Genomic DNA, 13,437 nt, shown 5'->3' with positions numbered 1-13,437 from the left:
AACCAGAACATGCTCGTGGTCCTTTCCGGCGGCGGCCTCTGCTGGTGGCGTGTCGTGGGATCCGCTCAAGCGGCGGTTTTCCTCTGACCGCCTTTGAAAAAAGAGTCCACCAGCCCCATGAACCTAGAGCACTTGGAGCCATGGCCATTCTGTGGCTGGTAATTTTGAAAGGACCGAAACTTCCTTATACACCAAGGACTGTCGCACCATGTGCCCGCAACCAGGGTAGAGTGTGCTTTAAATGAGGATCAAGCATTTTTACCCCAAAAAGTTTTCCGCACTTCCTAAGGAGTAAGTCTTTGATGAGTAGCCCTTGCCCAGCACCAAGTTCTGAACGGGAGGCCGTTTAGTTCCCAGAACTGCTAATCACCCTATCATTCCTAGTGCCTTAGGGAGGCAGTCCTGGAGAAGCCCTCTTTTTGCTCCCCTCCCCAGCTGGCCCGCCAGTACCAAGCGCTTTGTCTCAGCTCCACCATCTTCCTTCCCCTGTTGCAGGCCTGATGGCAGCTGTGGTACGTTTCCCCACTTTACTGCCTCACACCTGCCACTTTACTAGCAAGACCTGACCTCAGCGCTCCTTGACAGAAAGGGCCCCCCCCCCACCCACCCTCCGTCTCCTCAGTCCTCACACCTGGGCCAAGGGGAAGGACCCCCCATCTGAGGCCACCTCCTTCACCTTTACTGGGCTTCTCGTTGTTGCCGTGCTAAGTCATGTCCAATTCTTTTTCAATGCCAGGGATCGTAGTCTCCAGCCTCCTTCCCGGGCAGTCATACGGAGTGGGTTGCCATTTTCTACTCCAGGGATCTTCCGCATTCAGGGATCAAACCCACGGCTCCTGCGTTGCAGGCGGATTCTTTACCACTGAGCCGCCTGGGAAGCCCCATGGGTGTCTTACAGAATGTCCGAAATTCTGGATTTGTCTGATTGTTTCCTTAGGCCAAATTATGTACTCCTCCTTGGTTCATCTACCCAGAGAGCTACAACAGTCACCTCCGTGCCAGAAACTCCTGACTACCTCCAGCCTTGTGTGTTCTTCCCAGGCCTGTCCTTCATGTTCCGTCCCCTGCAGCGTATCTCCACCTCTGCTGGCACACCCTGCCACTGGGGATGGGAGGGGTAAATGTATTCAACTCCACATCCCCACCCCTGACCCAATGACTGGGAATTACTGGGCTCTTAAAATGTGTCAGGTACATTTACATGTATTATCTCACTTTATTTCCATAGCAGCTCCCTGGGGAGGGGGGCATACTGATACTAACACTCCGACATCTTACAGCTAATGAAACAGGGGTTAAGTGGCTTGTACCGGATGACAGCTGGTAAGCAGTCATGTCAGCAGTCCAGTCCAGTCTCTACCTCCAGACGCCACGTTCCCGGCTGCTGTACTGTTGCCCTGGTTACTCAGTCATCCCAGCTGACACCTGTTTGCGTCCTGATTCCAGCTCCAGGCCGCACCGTCAGTGACGCTGACACGTGCTGAGCACTCACCGTGCCAGAGGCGCGCAAACACGCTGTACAAGAGTAACTGCCTACCGTGCAGCGACCCCGTGGCATCACTACTCCCACACCCACAGGCTCAGAGGAACTAAGGGATGTCAAGGAAGAGTGGGATTTGAGCAGCAGTCTTGCTGAATCCTAGGCCCCTGATCCATTGGGTCTATTTCTAGTGGCTCAGCCGGTAATGAAGAAGACCCAGGTTCGATCCCTGGGTCAGGAAGATCCCCTGGAGAAGGGAATGGCAACCCACTCCAGTATTCTTGCCTGGAGAATTCCATGGGCAGAGGACCCTGGTGGGCTACAGTCCATGGGGTCGCAGAGAGTCAAATGCGACTGAGCAACCTTCACTTTGACACCTGTCTTCCTTCTGATGTCACCTGCCCAGCTCAGGGCCCGGTTATCACTCAGCTGGGACTCACCTTTCCATCCTGGTCTTCTCATACTACCACCTACCTGACACTCAGCTTGACCAGCAGAATTGTTCTGACACTGATTATATCACATTTCCTGCTCAAGACTGGAGATCACCCATCTTCTACAAGCGCTAACTTCGTGGCCTGACAGTCAAGTCCCCCCAGCCCTGTGCCAGTCTTACCTGTCCCCTTTTCCACACACGCTGTATGCTTCAGCCAAACTGGACTCCTTGTTCTTCTGATGTGTCCTGTTCTTGGCACCTCTGTGCCTGTTTGCCTCTTAAAAAAAAAACCCTTCAATCTGAGTATGAAAAACACCACACATTTTCTAAGAGTAAGCTCAAATTTGACTCCCTACATGAAGCTTTCCTGAATTCCTCATCATTCAGAAATGGTTCCTTACTTCTCTGGACTCTCAGCCTTTCGTATCTCAGAACCCTTAGAAGGCCCTCTGGCATGTGCCCTCGGGAGCCGGGCTGGTGTTCATTCATCCAGGCCCCCAGTGTCTCACCTGTGGCAGCTGCTCAACAAATATTGGAGGCAATAAACCCATTCAGTGTGTTTAAGATTTTTTACGAGTTTTCCCACTTAATACAATTATTCCTGTATTTTAATTCTGAGTGGAATTCCTAACAGAAAAAAGAAGTAGCCTAAAAGGAAATAGCAGTAAATTTTAAAAGCTGTTTAGTCAGTGAACTTTTAAAGTGTCAGTTTGGGGCTGTTTGGTTTGAATCTAATCACATGGCATGTCAATTATCAGGAACACTTTTCTTAAAATTATTTTTTTTTTCATTACACAATTAATATAAATGCAATGCCCCAATCTAGGAAGAAAAACTGAAAGAAAAAAAATCTCCCCAAGTCCTGTCATCTTAGTCAGACTGCTATTAACATTTTTTTTTATTCTTCTGTCTCCTGCAATTTTTGTATTACTCTAAAAATAGTATGTTATTTCTGTTAAGAACTGAAATTTAACTTCTTCATGTGTGTTTATAATTGGGCTATACAATCTGAATTTGGACTTTTAGGAAGGAAAAAAATAGTACAAATGTCACTCTTCAGTTTCACCAATTGTTCAAACCATTAAAATAAGCAAAGAGTGACTTTTAGAATCTTAACCACTCTTTCAAGAAAGGTGGCTAATGGATGCGCCAGTCATCTGTTCAGGGGATGGGGAAAGCAATTAGCCTGACTGATGACTTACTACTGGTTGTGGGAGTTAAACACTTTTTACACTTCTGCATTGCTATAGCTTTTTCATATCAAGCATAAATTACTTTTATAATTAAAAATAAAAATTACTTCTTGCAAATGGAAAATCCTTACTATTAGCATTCAGCATATTTAAGATAAACAAAACTTCCCACACAAGAAGCGAGATAACCTGCAATTCCAGAAAAGCCTAGAAAGGAAATGCAGCCCAACTCCATCACCCACTCTTAGTGGCTACGATGGCTCACCTGACTCCACCCTCATCAGATATTCTGCCTCTTTGGCCCTGAGGGCTTCTGCCGGCTCACCTGGCAAGCGCAAGGGCTACCAGGACCAGCTGGCTGAGCTGGCATCCTGTCAGGTAAGTGCCGGGGGCTGCAAGTGCAGAGGTGGGTTCCGGGGATAGCATCGGTCTCTCTGGCCCAGTCTGCTCACATTAGAACTGTCACTGCTAATGGGTGATGGGGATGTGCCCTTCTTATACTGGCGGAACGTCCCTGATTGATACAATAAGCCTTGCTAATAGCAGCAGACAGTTGCTGCCTTTGAGGGCAAGGTACATGGCAAGGTGGATGGCTGGAACTGGCATGCAGAATGCCCTGAATCCAACTCCTGAACTCCCGCCATGATGCCAAGTGATGGGTCGCTTCTTTAAGTTGAGATTCGGCAGAGGAGAGGGTGTGGGCAAATCAGGGTAATGACAACCAAGGCTGAGAGCTAGGGCTCTTTATGCATCTCAGGTATCATCCTTCGAGGCTGGAGAAGGGAATGGCTTGCTTAGTTTGGGCTGAATTTCTATTTTAGAAAGCTGTCTTAATGTCTCAGAAGGGATTCATAAAAACTAAGTTTTTGTTTTGCTACTACCATGGACTTATTGGGGAATTCTGTCTCTCAAGGTTTGATCTTCTTCAGTCCACTCTTTTGTTTGGAAAATGGATGAAGTGGGCATTAAGGTCCCCTTTGGCTCTAATATACTATGATAACATAAAGTACAGTGAAACATCAATATCTGAGTGAATCAGTTGTTCCGTTTAGATTTTCCTGTTAATTATAGATTTAGAAGAAAGTGTTTAAATTCACATGTATGTGTTGATTATTAAAAATAACAATAGTATATCACACTTCTACAGAAGTGAGGCACTTAACTCTATGAGATTCACTACCTAGAACTGAAAATGTGTGTAAGCATGCTCTCCCGGTCCTAACAGCACCCTGCAAGCAGAACAGGTATAATCACCTGTGTGTTACTATGAGGCCCCACACTTCAACATGGTGAAATGGCCTACAGAAGACCACAGCTCCTAAGCAGCAGACTGGAGGCTGGACCTCAACCCATGGGTCCCAGCCAGATGTGGAACCAAACAGCTGCACCTCCTTCCATGGCTCTCTTCTGACCCACCTCTTCACCACTGCCTGACCTCTGTATTGTGGCCTGAGTGTCTGCTGACATTTGGGTCCATGTTGGCTACTTCCCACCCACGAGCTCTGGTGCTGAGAGGAAGCAAGGTTGGCCATTAATAGTTTCGTATGGCTGCTGTAACAAATTCCACAAACTTGGTAGCTAAAAACAGCACAAATGTATTAACTTACAGTTCTGGAGGTCAGAAGTCTTAAAATGCATCTCAAAGTGTTGGCAGAGCTGTCTTCTTTTCTAGAGGCTCCAGGAGAAAATCTCATTTTTTGTTATTGTTTTTTTGCTTTTTCCAGTTTCTGGAGGCTGCCCACATTATGGCTTCTTCAAGGCCCAGTCTTTCTCACAGCCCATCACTTTGCCTCCCTCGTCCACATTTAAAGGACTGTCTGTGCAACTTTAGTTCAGTTGGTCAGCAACCTAATCCTATCTGCAAACTGAATTCTCCCCTGCCAGGTGATACTGTGGTTCCAGGGGTTAGGATATAGACACTTGGGGAGGCGGGGAAGTGGCAGGCATTATCTACCTACCATAGCACATCACACTGTCTGACCCGGGTCTGGGTGGGGGTGGTGTGAGAAAGGAAGGTGCCTGATGAGGAGCCCCTCTTCCTTGGGAATCAGCACTTTACTGGGGTCCTCATCTTTCCCTCTTGTGTCTTCCTCGGTCTCTGCCCAGTGCAGGGAGTCCTCATAGGCTTTTCTGAGAAAGATACCTAGAAAGGGACATGAGGAATACCTCTGGAGTTTATAAATTTGTACACTGACTAGAAAGGCTGGTGTGTGTGTGTGTGTGTGTGTGTGTGTGTGTGTGTGAAGAGTTGACTGAGTCTTTAGTCAGATGTGAATTAAACTCTTTAAGTTTAAAAAAAAAGTACTCATATGTTGATTAGTAACAATGTTGAAACACAAAAAATTAAAAATAAAATCTAAGCTTCCAACTACCTATGTTAGATGTCACCTTGGCAACCACTTAAATCTCTCTGAAATCCCGTTTCTTCATCAGTAAAATGGGGATAAGACATACCTTACAGAGTTGCTATTATGATTACTATTTAGGCAGATTCTGACGTACTTTAAACTCAGTAACAATGACTTCTTTTTTTTCTTTTCTCTTACTTATCTGAAAGAGAGCTCAAAACCAATCTAAAGGACTTCAGCAAGACCAAGTTCCCCTGAAATGATTCCCGAGAGGAGAGGAACATAAGCCACGAGGGTCTGCTAAATCATTTTCCCTCATGATGAAACTACTTTTCTATCAGAACATAAATTCACACCCGATTTGCCAAATAAGCTAATTCAGTCAAACTCAACATGACTTGTGACTATCATCTGACCAATCTTACAAGTAAATATATCAAAGTCGATCCATCTATGCACTTCTGCCTTCAAAGTTATCACCTTTGAAGACTGTAGAGTTATTCCACAAGTGCTTCCATGCTTAAAACTTCTGGAACTCTTTTTTCAGAGTTGCCTTTGGAGTTTCTGGCATGTTCTTAAGTTACCAAATATTCATCTTTCCAGGAAAAGTTGATTTTTGAAAAGAGCTGCCACTTACCAAGGGCCCAGTCTGATGAATATAACCAGATTAACATTTCTGGTTAATAGGGTGTGATTATAATAAAGCAGCGATAATTTTGTGTGTGTGGTTCATAAATTGGCCTTGAAGGTGTTGTACATTAAGGTTAAGTAAAGGGAGCATAATCGTTGTGGCGATTAAAGCCCATTTTAGTGGGTTTATGATGTGAATGAATTCAGATAGCACTGGGAGTCATTACATATTTAAACAGTATTAAATGTTTCTCTTTATGAAAATCTTAATTATGACATTCTCTGAAATCTGATTTCACAGTATTAAAATGAAGGCTTTAAGGAAACGCATTAAATGCTAATGAGAGCTTTATTATTTCAGTATATATTCTCCTGGGCCTTTGGTCAAGGTAAGGAATGATCAGATGAATGAGTTGGCAACCTTCCTGGCCTCTGAAGTCTACTAGTAATTGGAAGCTAAGTAACACACTGTCACATGTTTAAATATATTTAATAATATTCCACCAACTTTTCCCTGTCTTGCTTTTCTGGGCAATGAAACACCATGGCATTTTCACACAGATAAGGAAAGCTAGCTTTCTGTTGGGAGAATTCTGAAAGTCATCCTTACTCAGCACACACAAGACACTGTTTGCGTCCATCACATTAGCTTCCCCAAGTGTGTCTGCTCCTCATCCTCCAGGGACTTTTGATTTAAATGTTTTCCATCAACTCCAATTTCTAACAACTTGATAAATGGTTTTTGTTTTCTTCTCTTTGGTACTTCAGTGCTCTATTTTTCAGACTTAGGACCACAAAACCCAAATGTCTGATGAGGCAGAGGTATTAATATTTTCAGGTAGTCAGAGAAGATGCATCATCAAGTGAGGGGCTTGCTGCCTCTAAGGTTCTGCTGTTATCTACATATCCAAAACCCTTAAAAACATGACTGAAATATTTTGAAGGCAGAGTTTATAAGATTCCCCTAAGAATGTCTGATTTAGGGACAAATCTGAAAGTATTGTTTATATCCCAGGTGGTGCAGTGGTAAAGAACCCGCCTGTCAATGCAGGAGACACAAGAGAGCCAGTTCCACCCCTGGGTCAGGAAGATCCTCTAGAGTAGGAAATGGTAACCCGCTCTTATTCTGTCAACGGCATGAGAACTGGACGCACCAGTTTGGCATCCCATCCTGTTCCCACCTCCCTCTCTCTCATTCTCACACTCACACACTTGTAGCTCCTATGGCAATGCCACAGGTTCTGTCAAACAGTCTGAAAACCAAGTTTAGATCAGTGTTCTTCTAACTGTAGGGCTCAGCCCATTAGTGGATTATAAAATCAAAACAGTGGTTGGAATCAGTAATTTGGAAAAGAAAAACAAAAGTGCATTACATGAACTAATGGCTAGGTGAAAGTGACTCAGTCATGTACGACTCTTTGCAACCCCATGGACTATACAGTCCATGGAATTCTCCAGGCCAGAATACTGGAGTAGGTAGCCTTTCCCTTCTCCAGGGGATCTTCCCAACCCAGGGATCTTCCCAACCCAGGGATCAAACCCAGGCTTCCTGCATTGCAGGCGGATTCTTTAGCAGCTAAGCCACAACGGAAGCCCAAGAATACTAGAGTGGGTAGCTCATCCCTTCTCCAGCGAATCTTCCCCACCCAGGAATCAAACCAGAGTCTCCTGCATTGCAGGCAGATTCTTTACCAACCAAGCTATCAGGGAAGCCCTAGTATTGGTATATATAAAACCTGTTATATATGCACACACAGACCCTCACATAGTGAGCTGAGACATAAACTGTATTTCTTAATGCAGATCATGGTCAAAATGGCTTGAAAGCCTTTGCTTTACCTTCTCTTGTAGCCTCAGTTTCTTCCATTTCCTCAGTCACATAAACCTCCATTGATACCAAACCACTTGTGGTTCCTCAAACCCAATCTGCTCTTCTTCTTTTATGTGTCCATATTGTATGGTGCTAGGCACCTCTTCTGTGTGTGTAAGTATATGGTGCAAGTCACTGGGAATGAGTTGTGAGGAAAACCAAAATCTTGCTCATATGGACAGACAAATATTACACGAATCACACTAATACTTAGTTGTGAACCCAAGTTAAGTAGTCTAAATGAAACAAATCTGGGTCTTCAAGAATATGAACCAAAGGCAATTAATCTCAGGAGACAAGGGAGCCATCCCTGTAGAAGAATCCATTAGCGGAGAGCTAAAGAACATGTCAAAGTTAACTAGGTAAACGGGCAGGGGAAGAGCATTCCAGATAGAACAACATGTAGGCGGCCCTGGGATTAGAGAGGACATGGCATGTTTGAGGAACTGAAAAAAAGCCCAGGGAACAAGTGGGAGGGCAATACAAGACAGGACTGGAAAGGCTGGCAGTGGTTAGACCAGCTGGCGACATAGGGGCATGCAAGGATTTAAGCAGGAGATGATGAATAAAGAGTTGTGAAGACACTACGTTCTGCAGAGTGGAAGATGGACTAGAGGGAAGGAGAGACGGCAGGGAGGCAAGTTAGGGAGCTAGTAGAATAATCCGGGGGAACAGTGACAGTGAAGTGACTCAATATATTGGAAGTCAAGGGGAAGAGGAAAAAGGCTGTGGTAGTGAAATGGAGATTGACTGCTAGGTTCTGACCTGCATAACTGGGTAGATGATGCTGCTTGCTGAGAGTAAACTGAAAAAGATCAGGTTTGGAGAAGACTCTGGGTTCCGTCCTGAATAAGCTGTGTGGATATGTATCCTGGCTAAGACAACCTGGAAGCCATGGGAGTATAGGTAGTAAATGAAACTGGGTGTATGAGCGTAAGGAAAACACCTGGGCTTGTGCCCTGAAGGCCTCTCCACTTTCTGGTCTTATATTCCTACTTACTATAATGTCTCCGAGTACACACAGTTAACAACACAGGTTTTATCTGTGTTAAAATTCAAATATAGAAATAATAATAAGCAAAAATCTGCTCTATGGGTAATAATTTGATATGACCCTTATATATCTTTTAGTGGGATTATGCTTTACATACTTTTCTAAAATCAGCAATGTAATAAGAATATTCCTCTCCATCATCATATAGACAGACAGTTCTATCTTACTCACCTGAATGGCTACAGTATTATATAGAGGGCCTACATTACAATTTAACCAACCCCCCAGTCACCACTGATGGATAGTTGGGTTATCTGGCAGACAGTTTCTGCTCATTCAGTAGTCACTGACCTCCTTCTGACTTGCTCACTGAAGCCTGATTTTGTTCGAACAGCAACATGTTCCACCTTGTGATGGCTCACGATTGGCTTAAGGCAACAGAGACCATCCTGCTGCCCACCTTTTCAACTTCCCTTGCAGCCACGGGCAGTCACGTTATCAGGTTCTGGCTAATGACCCTAAGGACAAGTCTGTTATGAGTTTCTGAGTGAGCTTTTGCTTTCCTGATAAAGGAGAAATAACAGGAATACTGCTCTTTCCCCTGTTTTGGACTTGAACCTGATGACTGGAGTTTCAAAAGTCATTTTGCAATTACAAGGACATAAGTCAGAACTAAGAATAGTAAAGCAGAAAGACAAAGAGAAAAAGCTTGGGCCCTGATACACAGAGACACACAAGTAAACAATGACTCATTTTAAAGAACGCAAATGTATTTCCACTTTAAAGCCTGAAAAAGGTAAAATGAAATGTTTTAAAGATTCAAGGCAGAGACATAAGTGATGCCCTAAAAAAATAAGAAGCACATTTAGAACACAATGGGGAAGACACTTTCAGCAGTCCCTGAGAACATTCAGGTGCTGGGCCCAGAAACGCCTTTCTGGCTCCCCGCCCAGCACAGCCCTCTGCCCTGCAACTCAACAGGACGGCCTCTGTACACAATCTCTCACGCCGCTTCTCAGTGGGAATTTATATATTCTTTTGGCTGCTCTTTGAAATGTGCCAAATTAAGAAATAATCTTTTACAGGAAAAGCTGGGGGGTATTTTAATTGGGTGAATCATAACTTCGTAAGTTCACAACCAGAATAAATTAAACAGAAGTAAAAACCTTTAAAAACAAAAGAAAAATAAAACCCCTCCCTTTCTGAGAAAAACTGCTTCTTAGCTATTTAATTTAGAACACAACTTCTGTTATTTTACTATAATGGTGACAGCATCTTCTGTTCTCAATTTTGTCAGCTTCTCATGTTCTGGCAAAATATGTTAGATTTATCAAAATTCAGCAACTCGCAGCTTCACTTTAAACAAACACTTGAAGGCTATTAAATTACTAAATGTATACTGTGTCAATAAACTATAATTTTAAATATTAGACACAAAACAATTTTATGTATAATTCAAATTGTACATAATCCACATTTATGCTTCTAAACAAACAGAAGCTCACATTTGTACTACTTTCATAGTTTACAAAGTGCTTTTATATACATAGTTATTTTTTATTCAAGACAAACATGTGAGTTAAATATTATTCTCATTTCACAAGTAGAAATAGAACCAGACATTATTCAGTGCTTTAACCAGTATACAGTATAGCCCTGAGACTTTATATCTGCAAAGGGTTTTAATAATGCAAATATCACATATATATCAATTTTTTTTCACCATTTTCAAGTTTCCATTTTCTTAACAAAGGAAAACAATGAAAAAGTTTTCCGCAATCTAATAATAAAAGTGGGATATATTATATAGACAACTGTATACTAACTCAATGAGTGAGACCTATCAGAAGCAAGTTTACTCTGAAGGTTCTACATTATTACTTGTATACAGGGCACCAGTATCAGAACCACATTCACACAAGTAATTTTTCTACTTTAGAGAAAATAATCCAGGACACTCCTATTGCCTCCAAGTCTTGTGTGTGTGTGTGTATATGTGTTAGGGTAGGCAAGTGGCCAGGTGTGTGCTGTGTGTGTTAGGGTACATAAGTGGGCGTGTGTGTGTGTGTGTGTGTGTGTGTGTGTGTGTGTTAGGGTATGTAAGTGGCCAGGGTACATAAGTGGGCGTGTGTGTGTGTGTGTGTGTGTGTTAGGGTATGTAAGTGGCCAGGTTAGGGTAGGCAAGTGGCCAGGTGTGTGGTGTGTGTGTGTTAGGGTACATAAGTGGGTGTGGGTGTGTGTGTGTGGGCGGGTGTGTGTGTGTGTGTTAGGGTATGTAAGTGGCCAGGAAGTATACAGAAAAATACTTAATCCAAATTTGGAGTTATAGGACCTCTAATTTTCCCATCTGCAGTGACTTGACAGATTTGCTCATATGTCTCATCTTTAGTAATACATTTTCTTTCCACACCCCTCCTTCTTCTTTAGTACCCTCTACCATTAAGATTAGAAATTCCAACAGGTAGCTTTTCTTTCTGAATTATCTTTCCTATTGCATACTTTTTTCCCCAGAATTTTCCTTTCCTATTTCTGTATGTTGAAGACATTTCATTATAGTAGATGAAAGAGCTATAGTTTATATTCACTATGAAAAAGATCAGTTTCAGCATTGATTTCCCAGCAAAAAGCTGAGAGAAAAGTTGATCACAAAGGGAAAAAACAGCAATAACTGGCAGAGCAGTGACACCTGCACTCAGAAAGCTGCACTGCAGTCTCCCCGATCTGAGGTAATCTCCTTCCATTACTGTGCTGTCAATTTTCAGAGGTAAATTCTGGCTGGTTTCACTACTATGCTGTCAATTTACAGAGAGAAATTCTGCCTGGTCTTGAGTTCAAAGCAAACCAGAATGCTTAAATTATTGGTTCAATGAATTAATTTTTTGATGTTTTAATGTTTTTATTGCATCTGAAGATATTTTGAATAAGCATCTTGAGTCTGGAGCCTTGGCTAGGCAATCCTTTTGCAGGAGAAATCAGATTTTCCTGGCACACCTCCATTGCCAGCAATGGGATTTATCAGAACTACAAACGCCAGCACACTGAACATTTCAATACTGTGCCCAATTGTTCACATTTTAGCTATGAAACAAACCAAATGTAAATGCTTAATATACAATACAAATCCACAGATTCTTCACAGAAGAAAGCAATGGAAGACTGATTTTCTACATGTCACCTGTTCATTAGTTCTTCAATAATATGTCTTGAATTATTTCAAATATAATGTATACACCACTACCTATGTTTTTCAACATTTTCTATCTAGGTCCTAAAGGGTATAAACAAGGATGCATACAGTCAGGTTGTTTTTATAAACTTTTGATGTTTCTTCTGTTATGCATCTTACAATAACGATTAAAAGGAGACAAAGACAAATGTACATTTAAGTTAATGGTTACATGAATTTTGCTTATATGACTAGTTGTTTCTATGGGTCTTGCAAATGACAAAATAAAATAACAAAGTTTGAGAAGCCCATCCATGCCCCGTGAACTTTAGTCCACTCACAGCATAACTTGATTCAGTCACTATTTATTAGTTTTTAAAAATGTTTTTTAAAAGCTCTGCAAACCACACTTTATTACAAATTTTTGAATCATGAAGGGGTAAACTGACACAGTTCCCCCATGTCACTGACTCTTTTTGAGGGGAAATTTCTGCAATTATACAAGAGTGTCCAAACTCTATAAAAAAAGATTAATTGTGTTCTATGACTAACCTTTACTCTACAGTCCCTTTGACCCAAGGCACAGTCCCTGGTGCATCTTTTTGAGATTTAGTTTCCGGGAAATTTTCAGCAAACCTCTCTCGTGCTTTCTCCCAGTTCTTTTTGCTCTTGTTTTGGAGAAGGTGAACATCTTCAATTGAAGATGGCTTCCCTGTCCCCAAGCCTGCATGTGTTCGCCGAAGCTGAAGCTGGATCTGTTACCAAAAGTTGAAAAGAGAACTTAACTGCAGCACCTAAACACACTGAACGCTGCTATATTCAATTTGATACTTTAACTATAATTCTTTGAATTAGAAAAGATTGATGCGTAAGAAAAAACTGTCAAATGCATCAAATACATACAGGAATATTACATACATGGTTATACGTGGAACTTACGCTCATTTTTCTACTGTCTTGCTTATCAATAAGTACAGTTGACTCTTTAATAAAACAGAGTGGTCCTTAAACAGCAATCACCGTATTTCACTGAGATGCTGCAGAATTAATCTGTCATCTACTCTAACCACAAGTAAAATCAATGGATGTATGTAAACCTACAGTCTGAGCCTCACCTAAGTAAGTGAAGGGTAAGTTAAACCTGAGTCATAAAGAAAAACCTGACTGTTTGTTTTCATAAAAAGAGGGGAGGACTTCTCATTATCTTGACAACCATTAAAAGCCGTTAAGTAACTGAGTGTCTAATGTATGTCAGGCATCAACCTAGGGCTTTATTTTCAGATATTCCTGAAAACAGTTCTCATTATCCCCATTTTAACA

At 42.2% G+C, this 13,437-nt stretch overlaps 1 protein-coding gene across 1 annotated transcript in view; it reads right to left on the bottom strand.

Moving 5' to 3' along the window:
• Positions 1-9,700: 9,700 nt before the first annotated feature.
• AGGF1 (angiogenic factor with G-patch and FHA domains 1) overlaps positions 9,701-13,437 on the bottom strand; it is a 42,063-nt gene continuing 38,326 nt past the window's right edge. Inside the window, exon 14 of the mRNA XM_065940673.1 lies at positions 9,701-12,872. Within this exon, the coding sequence (XP_065796745.1) occupies positions 12,672-12,872 (201 nt within the window). The 3' untranslated portion in view covers positions 9,701-12,671. The remainder of the gene's footprint in view (positions 12,873-13,437) is intronic.

This window comes from Muntiacus reevesi, chromosome 7 (genome assembly GCF_963930625.1).
Source record: "Muntiacus reevesi chromosome 7, mMunRee1.1, whole genome shotgun sequence".
NCBI classification, from domain to species: domain Eukaryota; kingdom Metazoa; phylum Chordata; class Mammalia; order Artiodactyla; family Cervidae; genus Muntiacus; species Muntiacus reevesi.
Note: the sequence above shows the minus strand (reverse complement) of the source record. Positions and strands in the feature narration are given on the sequence as shown.